The sequence below is a fragment of the Lissotriton vulgaris genome, chromosome 10 (assembly GCF_964263255.1).
Source record: "Lissotriton vulgaris chromosome 10, aLisVul1.2, whole genome shotgun sequence".
Taxonomy (NCBI): Eukaryota; Metazoa; Chordata; class Amphibia; order Caudata; family Salamandridae; genus Lissotriton; species Lissotriton vulgaris.
In genome coordinates this window covers 923,531,657-923,553,001 of record NC_141698.1, presented here as the reverse complement: position 1 = coordinate 923,553,001, position 21,345 = coordinate 923,531,657, and the positions used below count along the sequence as shown (strand labels likewise).

General features: G+C 47.3%; 1 protein-coding gene across 10 annotated transcripts in view; it reads right to left on the bottom strand.

The window, feature by feature from the left end:
• Positions 1–21,345, bottom strand: part of SNX13 (sorting nexin 13) — a 598,803-nt gene that overhangs the window by 87,537 nt on the left and 489,921 nt on the right. For all 10 annotated transcript variants that reach the window (XM_086941899.1, XM_086941902.1, XM_086941894.1 and 7 more), the window contains 2 exons: positions 18,876–18,947; positions 16,121–16,266 (listed from right to left, as the gene is read on the bottom strand). In XM_086941899.1, coding sequence (XP_086798025.1) covers positions 16,121–16,266; positions 18,876–18,947 — 218 coding nt within the window. The remainder of the gene's footprint in view (positions 1–16,120; positions 16,267–18,875; positions 18,948–21,345) is intronic.

The following is a 21,345-nucleotide window of genomic DNA, read 5'->3' as shown; positions in this document are numbered from 1 at the left end:
TTCTTTTTTTTGGTTTTACTTTATTGGTGAGCGCGGCACCCGCTTCACGGACACCGCGCTCTACAATACAGTAGGTCTTGCTTTTGACAAAGTTTGACCTATTAGTATTGTAAATAACAATGCCTTTTAATATTATAAAAGGCATTGCAATTTAAAATGCCAATAGCTCAAAATCTCGCTATTGCGAGACCTATTGCATGGTAAATTCTTGTTTTTTTGATACTATGTAAGCAACGGTTCGCTGAAAACAATAACATGCGTCTACATGCTGCAGCACAGTGACACATTACAGACCGAGAACTGCTTTAGAATAATTTCAAACAAATACATAAATTAATAAATAAGGGGGCATGGCAAAAAGGATGTGCTGAATACCAGCTCTGCCGGAAGAGCCAATATATCTGACCTAAGCCCAGGTGGAGATAAACAACCAATGTGAAAGATGGTGCACTCCTGAACCATGGACACCATATATTCGGATGGCTTATCCTGGCCTGACACTATACCGAACATCAGGTTTTTACTGAACCTACAACATTTGAACTGAAGCATTCACTCATACTACGTTCAACTTCTATTACCACCAACATACCATTCAGCTTGGCAGATCAAATATTTACATTTTGTACCGTTCAATAAATAGACAGTATATAAACAACACCTAGAACAGGGTACTATATTAACAAATAACTATTTTTGTTTTAATTTTACTTGGTGTTCAGTCTACTATTTGTTTTCAGCCTTGTTAAAGTCCAACATGCGGTGGCTGCCCTGATCTTTTTTATGTATTTGACTGCTCTTCCACAACTACTACTTTAGTGTGACCACCTGCGTTGAAGAAAAACAACACACTGAAATTGATGCATCAAACGACATGCCTACCATAGGCTTCATGTTAACTTTTGTAAATGACTGTGTGCCCCACCCTGTTTCACATGTTTAGAATGGACACTTAATTTTTAGGGAATGGACACACAACACCCGAGGTAGCAGGGTGTTTCAGTTTGTTCACAGCAAACCTGTTTTATTAGTTCAAAGCTAATGTTGGTTGCTATGTTAACAGTTTCTCACTTTACCAACTAGTTACTCGTCACTGTTACCATTGTAATAGTTTTATATATACTATAGGACTCAGTTGTTTGCTGTTCTTTCACCTGGCCCAGAGTTAGAGCATATGGTTTTTCAGAAAATGTACCTGCATTAGCACCAGTGCCACATGATATACCCACATGAAAGAGCGAAGACTACTAGACTGTAAGGTACACTCCTAGACTGACAAGAGGCCTGCACAGGAGACAAGAGGGATGATACATGAGTAACCCTGACGGAATCTTCTGTATAGGCATCAAGAGAAACTTCGTCTCACTGATGTAATACTAAAGGGACCAAAGAAGGCTGACTCCTCACAGAACAGATGGTCATCTCAACAGCTTGGGATACCAAACTCTGAGCCCAGTATGGAGCCACAAGGATGACTTGGGCCCGGTCTTTCCTGAGATTCTTGATAACTCTGGGAAGGATTGTAGTTGGCGGAAAGACGTACAGGAGGTCTGAGCTCCACTCGAGATGAAGTGTCTCTGGGTGAGAATAGCCTTGAGAACTCCAGCGTGAAAAACCGCAGACATTTCACTTTCTCAGTAGTGGAAAACAGATCTAAGCAAGGTTCTCCCCACTGCTGAAAGAGACAGTGCACCACCTCTGGATGGAGAAACCACTCGTAATCCACTAGGCATCTGCGGCTGAGTTTGCCCACCCTGGTGTTCTGAGAACCCACAAGGGAGATGCCCTTATATCCTAGCCTTGTCTAGCGATGCAGAACCTCTGGACAAAGAGTCCACGACTCCGCCACGCCCCGCCTTGTTTGTTGCAGTACCACATGGTGGTGGTTGTGTCTGTGAATACCTGCACTAGCCTTCCTGTGATGCAAGATAGAAAGGCTTTGAATGGCGGTCGGATCGCATAAAGGTCCAGTTGGTGGATGTGGAGTCCAGTCTGCCCAAAGACCAGAGGCTTCTGATCGCTACCTCCCCCAGAGGACCACCCCATCCCAGGAGTGACGCATCTGTCACTACTGTCCGATCTGGTTGGTGAAAAGACAGGGGTCTGCCTGTGACCCAATCGCGGTTCGTTAGCCACCACTGCAGTTCTTTTGCAGTTCCCTCTGAGATCTGGACAATGTCGGAGAGATTCCCCTGATGCTGTGCCCACTGGAACTTCAGGTCCCACTGCAGAGTTCAATTTGCCAGTGGGAACGTGTCACAAGCAGGATGCAGGAGAGCATGAGGCCCGCATGAGTCAATCTCACAGAAATCCAGGATAGAAGCTGAAACATCAGTATCATAGCCTAAATATCCTGTACTCACTGTTCAGGAGTATAGGCCCCAAAGTATACTGTGTCCAGAACTGCTCTGATGAAAAAGAGCCAGAAAGGAAGTCAGGTGTGACTTTGGCACGTTGATAGGGAACCCCAGCGAGTGCAGTTGTTCTGCCATAGTCTGGAGGTGGGAGACGACAGCTGGGGCGAGCCCGCCTTCAACAACCAGTCGTCGAGATTGGGGAAGACTGGCACTCAAGATTTGCGCAGATGAGCTGCAACGACTTCCAGCACCTGGTGAGCAGCCAAGAGTCACTGGTAAGGACAAAAGAAAGGCCAGCGAACTGAAAGTGTTCATAGCCCACCGTGAACCGGAGGTAATTCCTGTGGGCAGGCACGATGGGAATGTGAAAATATGCAACCTGCAAGTCCAACACTACCATCCATCTCCCAGGCCCAGGGCAGACAGGACTTGAGCAAGTGCAACCATCCTGAAATGTTTCTTTTTGATGTAGAAATTGAGTGGGGGCATGTCTAGGATAGGATGAAGGCCTCCGTCCTTCTTAGGCAACAGAAAGCAGCGAAATACCAACTACAACCTTTTTTTGGCGTTAGTTCCTTCTGTATGGCTCTCTTGGCCAAGACAGCCATCGCTTCCAGGGAGAGCAAGGAAAGATGGTCCTCCATCAACCTATCGCAAGTGGGTAGCATGGGTGGAGGGGTAGTCATGAAGGGGAGGGAGTAGTCCCTATGGACAATCTGAATAACAAAGCGGTCTGTTATAGTTCCCCACTGGGTGCCAATGATGGTAAGAGGGCAAATTAAAAAGGTTTGGAGGCTGCTGCAACCGGGGGAATTGTGGACTGATCCGACCTCTCGCTGCCCGTCCAACAGGGTCTGTGGGTAACGCATCCTTGGATACGCAGAGGCAGAGAAGCTTGTGCACCGTGGTGACTGAGTGGGTCAAGACGCGGCTGGAAGCTCACCTGTGGCCACGTAGGACGTAAAAGGCACTGGGGTTGGAGAGGGCCCATAGAAATGTCCAAACACCTGCCCATAGCTCTGCTACCCTTGAAGCACTCAAGCACTGAGTCCGCCTTGTGTCTGAAGAGACGGGAGCCATCAAAAGGCATGTTCCTAACCAACACTTAGACATCCCCTGAAAAGCTAGGTGTTTTCAGACGGGCATAGTACTGTAAGGCTACTGACGAAGAAACTGCTCTGCCCAGCAAGTCGGTCATATCTAGCCATATCGAATTGTGAAATTCGCTGCATCTCTCCCGTCAGACATAGCTTGTGAGAGTACGGCCCGACCTCCTCGGGAACCATGAGCAGCACGTGCACAGCAAAGCCCACAGGGCATGGGAGTAATGGCCCAAAAGACACGTGAGCTTCCTGGACCGCAGTGCCAGGCTGGTGGAAGAAAACATTTTCTTTCCTATGGTGTCCAGCCTCTTGGATTCTACATCTGCCAGGAATTACACAGGAGATGGAGGCTTGGACCACCAAGCTTCCGGGATAGGGTGTAACATTAGGAAGTTGGGGTCCCCTAGGGCAAGGCAGTGGTGGAGGGCAATCGTACTATTCACAGGAGACCCTGTGGTGTATTTGAACAAAGTCCCAACTAGGACATCCATGAGGCAGAAAGCAGTTCTGCGGGAAGCACCTCTGTCAAGACGTTAGACTTGACTGCCCTTGAGGGTAGGCTCAGCTCCAGGAACTAGTCTGCCCTTCTCACCACCATAGCACCACACCCACGGGATCAGAAGGCACGGCAGCGAGTATGGACTGCCGTATATGATGTGCATGGACTCACAGGACTTTGGCGGGGGTTGCTCCGGCTCCAGGAAACTCTGGGAGGCGCAGAACCAGACAATGGTCAGGCTCAACATCGGACCCAGGCCTTGAATGACCACGCTTCCTCGTCTCGTCGGATTACTTTGAAGGACGCGCCAAAGTCAAAGACCTCTACAACTTCTTGCGCTTGTGGGAATTACACAAAGATGACTTGGAGTGCGGAGGGACGTGGGCTCCCCGAAGGATTTCTAGACCTTGCTCTAGATTGGGATCGCAACTGTTGTGGCATTACACAGCTGGCAGCAAGGAGCTTGATGCAGCGCTCACTCAAGGCCATGTGTGCATGGCCCAGCAGTCGAAGCAGGTCTTCGCGCTGTGGTTGTGCTCAATGCAGCAGAGGCAAACAAGGTGCAAATCAATCACCAACATCTGCCGGTGACAGGCATCTCAGGGCTCGAAGTTGGCCTTCCTAGTGGACATCCCGCTACACGAGAGAACAGTCTAAAAAAAACTCGACCAAATGTGAAAAGAAATCAGTCAAAAATTGACTGGGGGTAGCTCTCTCTGGGTCTGTGCTGACTGGAGCACACAGAAAAGAACTGACGTCAGTGCGCTGGAGTGGTACCTATATAGGCATGTCATTTCCAGCATGGACAGCACTGAAGACGCCACACAGAGCCGAATGACACCACCTATCAGCACCGAGGGGTACTGCACAGGAAAAAAGTTCAAATCCAGTCTGATGCTTCAAGATAATTCGATAGAAAGGAATCTGCGTTAGACGTCTCTATCAGGTAATCTGGATACAGTCTGGTGCCTGGGGATAGATTTTAAAGGTGAGAAAATTGCAGTCCAAATAATCCAGCAGAAAAGCTGCACAAGATCAAAGTGGGAAGAATACAGAAATTGTTTCTCCTCTTACCGAAGAGGGGTATTAATTTGGGTAAGACCCGGGTTACCTTGAGAAATCAGGAAGACACTGGTAGACAAAGAGGAGAGGTACATCGTACTGGGGAGACGGATAGATCGTTATCCATTGATACCTATTTGTCTACATGTTCTGAACGTGCACTTTATTTGATCATCAGGGTCTCACCAAATACACTCTCGCGAGAAATGTTCACACGTTGTAATACCCTAAACCAAATAGTATTTTCCCAAACTAATAAAAACAGCTGAATAACCCAAGGCCTGAAGAGACTGAATAAACATGCGGTTTACTCTCTTGATTGGCCCCTAGTGGGTTTACGTTGGGTAATAATGATGCTAGCATACTTGACAGAGGCAACAGAAAACGATGTGCTTTTGACAAAGTAAGGAATATGTTTAACTCGAGTGTGCTTCAAACCTTCTAAGAGGTGATGGAATAGCATGAGGTCTCTTTAGGACAATTCTTGGCAAATAGGCAACTGACTTGGGCGTTCAGACAGGTTTGGAGTGAAGAAGAATAGAGCCAGACACCAATGGGGTTATGCACTAGTTTGACATTGAGAGAGATTGGCTCGGTACCCAGGACATTGTATAAAATACTACTAGACATTATTACCAAACAATTTTCACAAATCCGAAACACTGAGCAATGACCATAGAGAGAGATATAAATGACAGTGAATGGGATAATACAGGGGTAGCTCTCTTCAACGGATCTGCCTGGCTGGAGTGGAAAGAAAAGAACGGACGTCCGCGCGCCGAGGTTGCACCTGTATTGAAGAAACGGATGTCAGAACAACAAACCACACGCCTAACGACGTCAAGCGGAGTCGACCGATGCCATCTATTGACGCACAGGTGTACTGCTATCAAAATCTTCCAGATCCAGCCTGACACCTGCACGTTCAAAGGTACGGAATCTGCAGCGAGAAGTCGCAATCAGATTAATCCAATTCAGTTACCTACCCCAAACATACCTCACACCATTCAGATTGCAATGCATGTTCAACTCTGGGTGGGGCCACTGTCCCCACATCCTGTGCCTCAGAGGCAAATTATATTCTTATGGTTTAGAGCTACCGAATACCATCAGCCTACTGGAATTTGGTACTTGAGGCCATCAAAGAAGCACAGGGAACTCCAATCGTCTATCCACAGAAACTTGCTTGATAGGGCTATTCCTGCACTCAAGCAAAACTAAATATTTTATCAGGTTTACACACTTGGCCTAGCCAAACAAGAACTGCGATGGATGCAAAGCCCCACGCCCCCCTGCCTAGAGATTTGGCATTTAAATGTTGTTAAATGGGTGTCAGCAGAAACAGGCTTTTTGCACATACCTGATTCAGCGGGTAGGATATGCAAGGCCCTAAGTGGGAGGAGGCGTTAGACTAATTCAATCTTAAAATAGACAACCGCCCCCATTAACGATGCATGACCTGTGTGGCTTGTCTATGTTACCCACTGATGAAAGGTAGGTGAGAGGGCAGGTCATAAAGCTCAAACTATCGACAGTCATGTTCGGCGAACTGAAGAGTCCTGCTGTTCTACTGTTCTATAAGTATTAGATGGTCAGAAGGTGGAAGTCATTGAGCCTTCAGCTTAAGTGCAGATATATGCCCCAACTGGAAGAAAATATGTGGAATGCATGCAGGATGCTATAACATGCTTAAAGCTCTGCCTATTTCCCTTAGTTATCCCCCATAAGAATCTCCCTTCCACCACATCTATGTGTTTCACTGCTCTGAAATGTGTGCTCTGACTGATTCAGACTCTCCATAATCTTTAATGTGCCCTCTGGCTCATGGCTCTGTGGGCTGTTTTGTCACATGCTTAGGGTAGCTCGCTGAAGTTAAACTCAATAAAGCAAGTTATAAATAAGGTTGCAGGCACTCCTTAGAAGATGCTAAACATCTCCTGCCAAATTACTTTACCCCTGCTAAGAGCAAACGTAGCCAGTCCAGTCCAGTCTCAGCAGGGGTCAAGAGGGTAACCCCAATGCAGCAGAAACTCATATTTCCAGCTGAATACAAACATTTTATTTTATTTTATATGTTGTAGCAGTTTGATATATAATGATAATGGCCCAAAGGTGCTACAGTGCTTTTCAATGACAAGCGCTACAGTCACAGGATGAATTAAAAAAAATCACAGAATGGGCAAAGCCAATATGTTTGGCTTTAATGTGCTAATGCATGTAACACAGGCATTCACCAATGCTGTTAACATGGACGCCTCCACAAAAGCAACTTGTCAAATTAAAGCCAGCCATATAATCTTTGTCTAAGTTGGAAAAATAGCAAACATGATTGCCTACATGGAATGGATGTAAAAAATGTACTATGGCCAACAACGTAACGATTTGGTGTACTATTGAGATGTAAAATAGCCCCTTGTAAATTTCAATGGAAGCACCTCCTAGAAAGCATAATGATACATCACGTAACATTTTAGAAAACTCATCACAATTGGAGACTTGAAGAGTTAAGTCTGATTTGGCAAATAAAAAAAGTCTGAAAGGGCCCACAGGTGACCTATAAATGTGTCCACTGCAAAACCTTGCTGAGCTAACAGTTAACAACTAAAATACACAAAAATACATCAGTTAACTTGGACTGTAGGGTATGAAATTGAAGGTCTGTAAATCAGGTTACAAATTTCAAACAACTTCTCGAATAGCACCACTGAAGGTTCCAGGTTGTTTACTTTGCGATACAGATGGTATTGGGCAAAATCCCTTGGTGCTGGGCCCATTGAAACCAAAGGTTCTATTGAAGAGCCAGTAGGTGCCATCTGGCGCATTGGAGAAGGAGGATGCAGGAGGCTGAGCCGAAGAAGCCAGAGAACCCATCTTCACTAAGATCCAGGATTGAGCCAAAACATCACAATCATGTTCCATATGTCCTGGAGTCACAGCAGCAGTGGAAAGATCCTGCATACCACTGTTCCAAGATAACATGCCACTCATGGATGGAAAACCACTTAGGGTGACAAAAGGATGACCGTTGTCCAGAGGTGGTCTGCAACAGACTGTCTTGAGCCAGCAAACTAAGTACAGGAATACATGCATACCCAAACTTTGAAAACGAGCAGCAACAACTGCTATCACTTGTGTGAAAAGCATTAGAGCTCAGGTGAGGTAAAAAAAAAAAAAGTAGAACCACAAATTGGATGTGTTGGGACCCCGCCATGAACCTCCAGATAGCGTCTGTGGACTAGCCTATGAGAATACACACCCTACAGGACCATGGATACCATCCAGTTTTATGGGTGCAAAGCAAAAAAGGACTTCAATCACTGAGAGCACTTTGAATTTGCTGCTTAAGTACTATGCTGGTGCATTTTATGGGACCCACAGTCTGTGGTATTAGGTTCAGCAAGTAACTCATACTTATCCACATTCTGCCCATCTTGGGTGGTTGGGCAACATTTTCCCTGAAGTCCTCTCTAACGGCCAGCAAGATTTCCCTAACTATGTCCCATAGTGCGTGAGTGTATGTATCCAGAAGACAGACCACTTTTAGACAGCGTAAGGTCAGACTAGATGAGAACTACTTATTTCCAAATGCATCAATATGCTTAGACTCCCTGTCCAAATAATTGGAAAGAAAGGCATTTGGATTAAAATTACTGGTTGACAACTGCACAAAAAAGTTGTCTAGAGCCAGGTGCTGAGTGAGAAATACAAGGTCATCATGCCACCTGCCACAGATCCACTGACTGGATGGACCAATCACTGTTTCACCCACGTGGCCAAAAGCACACATTACTTACCTTCGGTAAAGATGTATCTGTAAGAAACAGTAGTTAGTGTTAGATTCCTTACCTTAGAAAATACACAGGCATCAGACTGGATCCGGAAAGTCTTCGTCAGCAGTACCCCTGCGCGTCCCTAGGCGTCGCCTGCGGCTCAGCGCCTGTTGTCGGCGTCGTGATCGCCGGAAAGACGTCGTCGGAGTACTTAGATGCCGCCCTCGAGCGCGAACGTCAGTTCTGCACATAAGTTTCCACGCCAGAACGCAGAGCCATGATAGAAACAGACACTGATGCCATGAAACTAGGGCCCTGAAAGGGATGTTCTTAACCCTAGGTATGGGATCGCAGAATGGGGAGGATGGGTGGGGCGGTAAGAAATCTAACACTAACTACTGTTTCTTACAGATATACCGTTACCGAAGGTAAGTAACTTGTGCATCTGAAAGAAACAGGTTAGTGTTAGATTCCTTACCTTAGAATAGATACCCCAGCAATACCAACCCCGGTGGTGGGTCTGCGAACCAAGATCACACCAGAAAGTCCTGGAGAACGGAACAGCCGAAAAAGCCATCTCTTCGAACTTGGCTGTCCAGGCAGTAATGCCTAGCAAACGTGTGAAGCGAGGCCCACGTAGCTGCTTGTCAGATGTCCTGCAAGGGGACTCCCCGACCCAGGGCAGTAGTAGCCGCCGTGGCCAGGATGGAATGGGCGCGCAGCCCAACAAGAGGCTCCTTTTTCGCCGAAGAGTAGCAAACTTTGATGCACAAGACGACCCACCGAGAGATGGTCCACTTGTGAACCGCCTGTCCCTTCTTAGCGCCTACGTAACCAACAAAGAGCTGGTCTTTCACCCGGAACTGGCGTGTGCGATCTAGATAGAAGAGCGCACGTTTTGAGTCCAGACGGTGGAGCCGCTCTTCCTCCTTCGAGGAATGCGGAGGCGGAAAGAAGGTGGGCAAGGTGATGGACTGCCCAATATGAAAGGCTGTGACCACCTTGGGCAGGAAAGAAGGCCGAGTCCTCAGAACAACCTTGTCCGGATGGACAGAGAGGAAGGAGGTTTAGAAGATAGAGCCTGGAACTCACTCACTCTCCTGGCAGAGGTGATGGCAACCAGGAATGCAGTTTTAAGAGTCAGAAGACGAAGAGGACAGTTATGAAGTGGCTCGGAGGGAGCGCACATCAGAAACGTTAGAATAAGATTCAAGTACCACTGAGGCATCACGAAGGGAACAGGAGAAAACATGTGTGTGATGCCTTTCAAGAATAAAAGGGGACTTGAAAAGAGAAGGCTGATCAGGAAGCTTTAAGAAGGCTGAAATGGCCGAGAGGTAGCGCTTGATAGTGCCCAGAGCAGAGCCCTGCTGGGCTAGAGAAAGAAGGAAGAGGAGAACCTCTGAAAGGATGGCAGAGAGTGGATCCACAGCTTTTGCTGTGCACCATGCCACAAATTTGTTCCACCTGCAGTCGTATACCGTTTCTGTGGAGGGACGCCTGGCTACCAGAATCACATCACAGACCTCAGGAGGCAAGTCAAATGGCCTCAACTGCCGCCGCTCAATCGCCACACATGGAGGTGGAGGCTGGACAGGTTTGGGTGGAGGACCGTCCCCTTCTGCTGCAACAAAAGGTCCTAGAAGGCAGACTAATCGGGGGATCGACTGACATGCCGAGTAGATCGGGATACCAGTACCTTCGTGCCCAGTCCGGAGCCACAAGGACGACTTGGGCCCGGTCGCGCCTGATCTTCTTCAGCACTCTGGGCAGAAGTGGTAGAGGCGGAAAGGCGTACAACAGACCACAGCTCCACTAATGACAAAAAGCGTCGCCGAGCGAGTGCCCCCCTTGGAAATTTCAACGCGCAGAACTGATGAAATTGTGCGTTCTCTTTGGTGGCCAATAGATCTAACCAAGGCTCTCCCCCACTGCCGAAAGAGACCTTGTGACACGCCCGAGTTCAGACGCCATTTGTGAGCCATCATGCACCGGTGGCTGAGTTTGTCCGCTCTGGCGTTCAGGGAACCTGCCAGGTGTTGAACCACCAGGGTGATGCCCTGGCGTTCCAGCCATGTCCAGAGGCGCAGAGCCTCCTGACAAAGGGTCCAGGACCCCACCCCGCCTTGTTTGTTGCACATGGCAATGGTGTTGTCCGTGAACACCTGCACTACACTTCCCCGGACAGAGGGAAGGAATGCCTTCAGTTAAAAGTTGGATGGCCGCAGCTCCAGAAGGTTGATATGGAGCCGGGACTTTGCCAGAGACCAGAGGCCTCTGATCTCCGCTTCTCCCAAGTGGCCCCCCATCCCAGGAGGGACGCATCCGTCACTACTACGTGCTCCAGTTGGGGTAGGGACAGGGATCTGCCGTTGACCCAATCTCGGTTCGTGAGCCACCACTGCAACTGACTTACAGTGCCCTCCGAGATCAGGACGTGGTCGGACAGGTTGCCCTGATGCTGTGCCCACTGAAAATTCAGGTCCCACTGCAGAGTCTGCATCCTCCAACTGGCGTGATGCACCAGAAGGATACAGGAGGCCATCAGCCCCAGAAGCCGCAGCGTCAACCTGACTGAGACTCGGGATAAAGGCTGAAAGATCGGAATCAGAGCCTGAATATCCTGAACTGGTTGTTCGGAGGGATAAACCCGAAACTGCGCAGAGTCCAGAACCGCTCCGATGAAAAGAAGCTTCTGAGAGGGGCACAGGTGTGACTTTGGCACGTTGATGGAGATTCCCAGCGAGTGCAGGAGGTCGGCCGTAGTCTGGAGGTGGGAGACGAATGTCTGGGGCGAGCCCGCCTTCAACAACCAATCGTCCTGATAGGGGAAGACTGAAAGCCCTGATCTGCGCAGATGAGCTGCGACCACCGCCATCACTTTCGTGAACACCCGAGGGGTGCTGGTAAGGCTGAAGGGGAGCACGGTAATCTGAAAGTTCTCGTGGCCAACCGTGAATAGCAGGTAGCGCCGGTGGGCCGGCAGGACAGGGATGTGGAAATACGCGTCCTGCAAGTCCAATGCCACCATCCAGTCTCCCAGGTCCAGGGCAGCTAGGACCTGAGCCAAAGTCAGCATCTTGAACTTCTCCTTCCGGAGGAAGCCGTTGACACTCCTGAAGTCCAAGATAGGGCGTAGGCCTTATTTGCCCTTCTTGGGTACCAGAAAGTAGTGGGAATAGCAGCCACGTCCTACTTCTGGCCTAGGAACGCGCTTGGTGGCCCCCTTGGCCAAGAGGGCCATAACTTCCTCCTGCAGAAGTTGCAAGTGATCCCCCGACATGCGGTGGTACTGCAGTGGCATGGCTGGTGGGGTCGCCTTGAAGGGAAGGACGCCCCTTAGGACGATTTCCAGCACCCAACTGTCCGACGTGATAAGCCAATGGAGGAGGTGATGGCGAACCCTGCCCCCCACTGGTGTCGAATGGGCCTGAAATGCCGGACTAAGAAGGCTTAGAGGCAGATGCTGCGGGAGCGGATGTGGACTGACCCTGCCATTGTCCCCCGGCACCGCCACAGCAGTAACCACGTCCGCGACCGTGTTGAGATTGGTTCTGCGGCCCGTGTCTGGCTGGACGTGTGGGGGCGCCCCTTCCTTGGCCACGAAAGGGGCGAAAAGCGGACGTTTGCTGGTGCTGGCCTAGGCCCAAGGACTTGGCCGTAGCCCTGGAGTCCTTAAAACGCTCTAGCGCACTGTCCGCTTTGTCACCAAAAAGGCGACGGCCATCGAAGGGCATGTCCATGAGTGTGATCTGGACATCCCCCGAGATGTTGGCAGACCTCAGCCAGGTGTGGCGACGAATCGCCACAGTGGTGGAAATCGCTCTGCCCAGCGAGTCCGTGGTGTCAAGTATACATCTAATTGAGTAACGTTCTGCATCCCGCCCCTCCGCCAGGGCTTGGGCAAACAGTGTCTGGGCCTTCTCCGTACACTGTAGCAGCACGTCCGCAACCGTATTCCACCGAGAGTGGGTGTAACGGCCCAAAAGGCAGGCGGTGTTGACAGACCGCAGCCCCAAACTCAGAGAGGAGAATAGTTTCTTCCCAAACTAATCATACCTTTTGGATTCCCGATCCGGAGGAGCGGTCGGGAATTTGGTCTGGGACGTAGCAGGGGGAGCCCAGAACCGGGCTGTCGCCTCGGGCCACGTTATGATCCACAGGGAGGCCTGTAGAGGGCTTGGACCAGGTGCCCATCCGAACGTCAGTGAGGGCTTCTTTAAAACAGCAGTAGAGGCTCCGAGGAGCTTGCCTGTGGTTTGAGCACCTCAGTGAGGAGGGTAATCCTCACGGCCGCGACAGGGAGCTCAAGAGCCAAGGCCTTGGCCGCCCTGTTCAACACCAATCTATAAGTTACCCCCTCCTCCGAAGCCACAGAGGGAGGAGAGACGAATCCAGTGCCGGGCGAAGTGTCCAGACCACTGGCCTCCCCCAGCTCTTCTGCCTAATCCTGGCTCAACTGGCACTGCTGCGCCATTGGGTCCTCCGACCCCTCCCAGTCCTCCTCTTCATACATCTCCTGGTACACAGGTAAAAATGATGGAGCCGGGGTCGTGGATAAATTGCTCACCCATCGGCGTCGGTGATGGAGCCGAGCGGCGCCGCTCCGGCGTCGCACCCGGACCGGGGCTGAAACCGGGACCGGTGTCGTCTGAAGACGGCACCGGGGGCGACACCCTCGGGGTCGGCGCCAGCGGAAGAGTCGTGAGGTCGACTGGCGACGACCCGGACCCAGGCCAGATCCTGCAGCGTTGGGACCGAAGTCGACGACGGCGCCGAAGCACCCGACGGTGCCGGGGCAGGAGCCGCCGGCCCGCTAAGGCTCCCAGTTGGACCCGGGGGCCCGAAGGCGCCTCGGCAGGTTCCCACGGAGGGAAGTGCGACCTCATGACCGTGAGGAAAGCACTTATCTCCTCCGGCGTCGTGTGCAGCCCACGGACCGGCGGGTATGGAGCTGGACACGGCGCTTGCGGCTCCGGTGGAGCCGCACGGGCGGTGTAGCCCTAACCCCCGGCCGCGTCGGGCGGAGTCGGAAGAGCGATGACGCCTCTTTGATTTCTTTTTCGAATGCCTCGACTTACCGGAGGACTTGGAGCCCGACGAGTGGTGGTGACTCGATGAGCGGCGATGACTGCCGGATCTCCAGCAGCTAAAGGGACCGCTCCCATCTAGCCATCGAGGTCAAGGCCCAGCAGTCGGGGCACGATTTGTCATCATGGTCGGCCCCGGGGCAGTAAAGGCACCGACGGTGGGGGTAGGTCACCGACATCAGGCGGTGACAGGCCTCGCAAGGTTTACAACCAGGCATTCCTAATGGCACCACAAGTCGAGGTCGACTTTTATAGTGATCAAAAGAGATCAAAAAAGTTAGTAAAAACATGACTAGAGTACTGCACTTCCCGAATCTGCCCTTGCTGGTGCGGGAAAAAGAAGAACTGACGTCAGCGCGCAAGACCGGCGTCTAAGTACTCCGACGACATCATCCCGGCGATCAGGACGCGGAGCCGCAGACGACGCCTAGCGACGTGCAGGGATACTGCTGATGAAAACCTTCCGAATCCAGTCGGACGCCTGGGGATATTCTAAGGTAAGGAATCGAACACTAACCTGTTTCTTTCAGATGTGTCTCTTTAGCTGCCTCATTGAATGGCAATAAAGGTTCTGTAGGTAGAAGCTTTAACCCCTTCCATGCTCATGACAAGGTCAACTCGTCATGAGGCACAGTGGAGCTGTGCTTATGACGAGCTGACCTTGTCATGAACAATGGGGAAAATCACTTTTCAGCACACAGCGGGAAAACCCTTAGAAGCCAAGGTGTTAATTAGAGACCTTCAATAAGTAGGGTGGATTTTGTTTCTACATTGTGAAGTTTGGGATCAAGGACTGCTGTCATTCTGCACACCACATTCTTCCATTGGTGGACCACACGTGGATTTCAACTCTAGAAAAGTATCTAACCCACTCACTTTTTTTTTGAGGATCAAATGGAGTCTTGCAAATGTATAATGAGGGGGAGAGTGGCTAAGTTGTCAATGTCATCATCATCATAGTACTCACTGGGAACTAGCTGCAAATCTTGGGACTGTATCCGAATTGGAGAAAAACAGAACCTTCAACTTCTTACGCAGAACTGGCATCATGAAAGAGACTGGGAATCCGGTTCAATTAAAATTGACTGCGCTTTGGTTATTCTTAGTGCTACATGACCTGGTGCATCACAACATGGGCTCCGAATCAGAAACTGGTGTCTAGATTGGATCCAACAGTCAGGACTGCCACGGAAGGGCCTGGTTTGGACACTGAGACAAGAGGAGTCTCAAAACAAAGCGTGGGTCATGTGAGGTCAGTTGGTGCTGGAGAAGGAGATGCTGGTCTAAGTGTAACTGGTGGTAGCTCTATCTGGGGCAAAGGTACTGCAGGAGGGGCAGGAGGTGGCTCACAAATGTGCAGCATAGCCTCTTTAAAGTCCTCTATTTGCTGCAGGGTCGACAGGGGTCTGAGGAATTTGGGGCATGCCGGAGACAGCTGTAGAAACGAGCTCAGAGTTAGTGGATGCTGGAAGAGAAGAGGACTTGGACTGCTGATTGTGAAGCTTCTTGTCTAGCTTTAAGTAGCGTGAAGACGTTGAATTCTGGTTGGTCTTCTTGCGCTTGTGATGCACCTTAGACTCTAACTTACCTGATGATTGTGAGGAGAACTGATGTGGTAAGGGAAAAGCTCCATTGCTGTGAATGCAGCATCTTTTTATGTTCCATGATATAGAGCTTTTTCTCCCACTTTCGGATTGCCTTCAGGTGCATCAAGGTGCATTTATCACATGAGCGCAAGAACCAAAGAGGTGCGTCATAGGGGGTCCATGACTGGCATTCTGTTTCATGCAGTTGCAGTATGGCTTTAATCTCTCATTTGGGGGAGGGGGTCGAGGGGGGTTGAAGACTTTTTCTTGCCTAGCACATTGAGGCTATTGCAGAGTAGAAAGGCCCCACCTGGCGGTGCAGGGAAGCTACTGGTTTAGACGTCTCTGGGTTCATTCTGACACTTCTGAGTATTCTAAAGGTGAGGAATTTGACGTTAGAGATGTCCAGCAGAAATGGCCCACACAGAAATCAACCATGACATTGCAATGATTGGTAGAAAGTGACTGTAGTAAAATTGCACCAGGTGTTTTAAAAATATAGACAAATTTAGATAACAGACACAAGCAACATCAGCATACAATCAGTGCTATAAAAAAATGCAACTCATGAGTCTTGGAAAACTATTATTTAGACAATCAAATGTTCACTAATCCCCACAGAGCAAAGTCTTAGGAGTACGTTAACACACTACCTGTTGATTGTGTCACCATATGTTGCTCTTAAAAGTCGTTGTAGAAGATTTTTAATGTTCATTCTTAGCCACTGATTTCTTTCTTTCACATCAAAAACTTCATCCATGAGAAGGAGCATGACTCTGAGAGGAATATTATCATCCACCTAACAATGGAAAAAATAATAAAACTTAAATATGGTCTTTTTTGTCAGCTCATTATTTTCTGCTTAAACGCTTAATTCTTACTCCTTAAGATACTTGGGCATTGTTCTACCTTTTTCCTTTTGTGATATGCTAGCAAATAAGGTTTCACTAAAATTTGTCCCTGGCTAGTTGTCTCCTTCAAATCGTTGGCTCTGAAGAAGATACTGATGCAAATTGTGAAATCAACTAATGTTGCAGCAGGCAGTTTTTTTACAGTGCTTAGTTATTTTGTCTATGTTTTGTGCTGTTAGAGAGATGTGCATTCTCCGGTATTGTCATTAATGACCTCATCATGTGTGCCTTTATGCCTGCGGTCAGGGATTATGGCAGCAGACTGGGATATTTTATCTGAATGCTTGTGTAGGATCTCCAGTAGTGTGCAGGGGCGTAGATTTCAATGATGAAGCAGTTGTGTTTGCACCGGCGCTTAGAAGTCTGAGGGGTTATCTCAACCCTGACAATTGCTGTATTTTACTACCCTTAGACAGACTTTGGGCAGTGGTGCTGGATCAATTTTCAGAGTGGTGGTGCTGCCATCAACATTGTATCACCAAAGTCATAACAATTGTGAAAAATTCAAGCGTCACACCAAGAACAAGTGTAGCAAATGAGACAACAATTCAGCAGGAGAGTGGTAAGTGTGTGGTACATAAACGGTGGTGCACTTTGAAGAGCATAATCCCACATGTATTACTAAACCATGGTGTGTTAGTGCACAGTACATTCTCTAGTAAAATTGCTACTAAATTTGCTCAGACGTGCAGTTTTACTAATAAAACTATACAGCACATAAGCAACCTTTGGAAATAGAGTTTCACACATATTCATCATTTGCTCAATATGAAAATAAGTGCCTTGATTGGTTTTGATCGCATTCAAATCTCGGCTTTCATCTTCCTTCATATTTGCAAAAAAAGGGCTTAATTTGTGCTTTCCTATCTGTTGATACATTTTGAATAATTTGTACCGCAATTTAACAGGTATTTACAATTTGTTATGTGCTAGAAAAAACATTACATTCCAAAGCCTTTCCTCTGACACTTTGTTTCGACTAATAAGATGGCCACATAGTTCGCTTTACAAAATACTCTTACTTTACAGTCGGAGAAAGTAAACATCATTCTTAATGTTAGAAGAATTAGCAACAATTTGACCAGAGACATAAAGTGGCATTTGACCTCTGCATTTGAACGCACATCTAATGTGACAAGATGCAAATACAATTTAAAAGCATCTTTATTGCTCATTCACCTTCCAGCACGGTTATTTTGGGGCAGCTACAGCATTCCACAAATCCCTACTTCCAGCACCTGTCTGAGGGCCTATTTTTCTTGCTTGCACTATGCCGGACTTGATACTCCCTTGTAGTGTGGCTGTGAATAAAAACAGGCTCTCATGTAAATGTTTAATTTTGCATTCCAACAATCTATTTTGCGATTCGTCTTCGTCTTCAGAAAACCATAACGCACTGCAGTTGGACAGGTTTGGTCAGGAGGAACATCAATTTATAGGCATTAGTAACCAATAGTTTTGAGAAGATCTGTTTTCATTTGTAATTCCTTGAATTGTATTTTTTACTTGACTGTATTTGCTTTTAGGTGTCAACTGTGATTCTGGTGACATCTGTTTTACTGTTTAATACTAATGAGTCTTTAAGGCTGCTAGCCAAGTGGAAATTAGTGGGACACAGCTCACACAGTACTCCATGGTATTCTCTCTTGTATGTTTCTGCCATTGAGTGGAACGTGCTGAGTTGCAGGCCGCTTCACAGTAGCAGGATTGCCAGTGATGCTGTGCTGTTAGCACAGGATTATCGTGTTGCTGTGTCAAGGGTGTGGGATGTCTCATAGTATTGGTTTGAAGAGGTAGTGCAACAAGGCCGAGAGTTTTTTGTGGGTTAGCCCTTGATTGTTCTATTTGTAGATACTAAAGAAAAGGGTTTGCTAAGAATCATGTGTGTTTTCAGCATCTTAGGTTGTTTCAAGACTGGACCAAATTGGCTGGCAAAAAGTGTGGTACCCAGAAGCTGGTAATAGAACTTAAAAAATACTACTGAGATGCTGTGATAAAATGCTGTCATCTAGTCACACAGTTATAGACCTCTCTTCCAGTAAAACTTCTTTATCTCGAGGCACTTGATACAGAGTTTCGGTTTACATTCTTTTTTTCTAAATGTATTGAGTAGAGCAGTGAAACAACTATAAACTCCTTCTGATGGCACATTTTTCGGATCGGAAATAATGAAGAAGGTTTCTTCTAAATCAAGGCATGAAGCAATTTTAGGAAAATTAAGCACAAGGGGTAGCTATAAATAAGGTATTAGGTGTAGCGGTACTGGGGGCCCAAGGTGGAAGGGGCCAACAGAACCAGTTACATTAGTCTTAGCTGCCAAAGTCACTGTGTGCAAAGATTGATACATAACAGCAGTATAAACAAGAAAAATAAGTTTCAGGTAAGAGATATGCCGCATTACTAGCCAATGTAGTAGTCATACATGGCTTCAGTCACACAGATAGCAATCATTGACTCAACTAATTAATTAAACTGTTTTTGAAGAAATAAATCTTACATTGTCATCCAACTGAGCTGAGACTCGACAGTGTTCGGGATCTATGTCAACCTTTGGTATTAATGGAGGAACCTGAAAGTGAAGATAAAAGTGAAAGCATATATTCACAACGAGTAAGCAACATTCTAGATTACATGAAATAGAAATCTTTCAAGTAGGTTATCATGATTCCGGAAGGAAAAGAAGGTTCAATGGTAGAACCTTTGAATTCATCATAAGAATGATATAGTTCATGCTTGGCCTTTTTAAGTTGGCAAACTTAAAACAAAAAAAAAAATACAAAATACCAATAGTAACTGGAATGCAACTTTATGTAACTATGAACATACTTGGCTCGACAGCCTACTTTTGAAACTCTTGATGGTCTTAAAAACCTGCGAACAGCATGTGACATCTCAGATATCAAGACTGATTTGTCTATGGCTGGGTCTGAAATGGGATGGCGAATTGAGCTAAAGAGCTATGATGTATTCAACCCAGATCTGTGGCAGGGGGCGAGTGTCTGAAAAGTTTCAGTGCTCGGTCCATCATCTCCTTGTGTTTACACCTCAGGTATACCCATTAAAAAAATGCTGACAATATAACTCACTGCAGACTTTTGGAATCGGGGGTTTCTTTCTTGATAATACTTCTAGGGTCATAGATTATGGTAGAAAAGTATTAAAACGGTGTCTTAAACTCGGGCTGTTAGTGCATTAAAAGCATTTGCATGTTTACCAGTAATAAATCCTAGAATCACCCAATATTCTGTCCAAAGTAAATCCCAGTTATCCACATTTGCCACAATTATCCCCATAATGCTTTCCTTCCAAGACCTTATTTAAATTTTCCTACAAAAAGCTCGACAGCATAAATGTGAAACTTGCTCTACATTACCTCAGAACATACATGAAAGTTTGACCAAGGCTGCTTGTCAAGCATGCTCAAGTCCAGATAGGAAATGTAGTACTTTTCCCTTGCCCATTGTCGTGAATTGAATGCTATCAGATTCGAGGTAATTCCTTTCTAAAAGGAGCCAGATCATTTAAAAGCACTGTCTAGGTTTTGGATGTGCCTTTACAGAAAACAGGTCTGTAGCAATATATTCAGCGTGAATGTAATATCGCTACCAAAACAGTTGTGTGGTGAAAATAACACAACTGCTTAAATTGCTGAATTGCAGTCAATAATTTGCAAATCAGAAGGAATGCAAGGACACTGGATCGTTTGCAGAGGATTCCATTATGCATCATGTGGTATCATTAGTAGGATTACATATAACTCAAGCAGTTCCATTGGGTGGTTTACATGTGGGTGAGATAATCACGTGTTTCCTTGGTCTCCAGTTTCCTTGATCTACCAAATGACAGTTGGACATCAACAGAGGAAAACCATGCAGGGTGGATTGCCTGAATTAATGTTAGTCACTGGTAATTACTTCAGGCCTCAATCCAGTCTTTTGTTGTTTGCCACCTAAGACAGGAACCAGCCATATGAAAATCAGTCTAAGTCCTTCTCCATTAGAAACAGTCCAGCCTGAACTGCTAAATCCCATCGGAACTGGAACATAAACCCAGGCCAGTTTATGCTAATTTGGCCCTCGACAGTAGGGTGCAGCTTGAGTCCTATGAAACACTAAGCAGATGACCCACATATGGGCATACCAGTAACACTTAAGAGTCCATGGCTTTACATATTAATACATACAGATGTCATTTGGAACTAATAGTAGATAACTCATCTCCTTTGACAATTAAAGAACACATTTCAATAATCAAAAATAAATCAGCAAAAGCCCAGACACCTTGTGTGATAAAGTAAGCCCTTAACACTTTCATATCAGCAAAGAAGATTATTTAATGCAGGTGCTGCACAGTAGGTGCGCATAATTAATCAATAAGCATTGCTACCATGTGTATATAAAATTTTAAAAACGAACTGGTCTGGAGAATTCTGGTTTGTGGTAACACATCATGCCTAGGTCAAAAGACATGTGTGACTGTCTGAGAAAAGAGTCACTGCTGCTCTCCAGCCTGAGAAGAGGCAAAACACAATTTTGAAACAATATGAAGTTCATCATTCCAGTGAGAAATAAGCTAAATGTACAAATGGAAAAGCTCAAGACAATTGCCAATCTCCTAGGAATGGGTCATTGTGGAGAAGTGTGGCTCAGGGGTTAGAGGCGGCAGACCCGGAAGCTGAGATCGGTCCTGGACCAGGGTTCCATTCCCCGCCTCGGCGGGTCTTGGGCTCAAAAATTCCACGGACTCGATAATTCTCGCTCCGGTGCTTACTCGACTCACGGGTTCACACTCTGCGACTCTGGGCAATAGCTTGCTTAATCTCCACTACGGCCCCTCGCGGCGGGATGCCTGGCTTTCACCTTGTGGATACCCTGCTGGGGTTATCTCACAGGGGAATACCAGGACGGGTTCCCAAGGCAAGCGCCTTGATGCCTTCGGGTGATACGTGCGCTATATAAATCGCAATA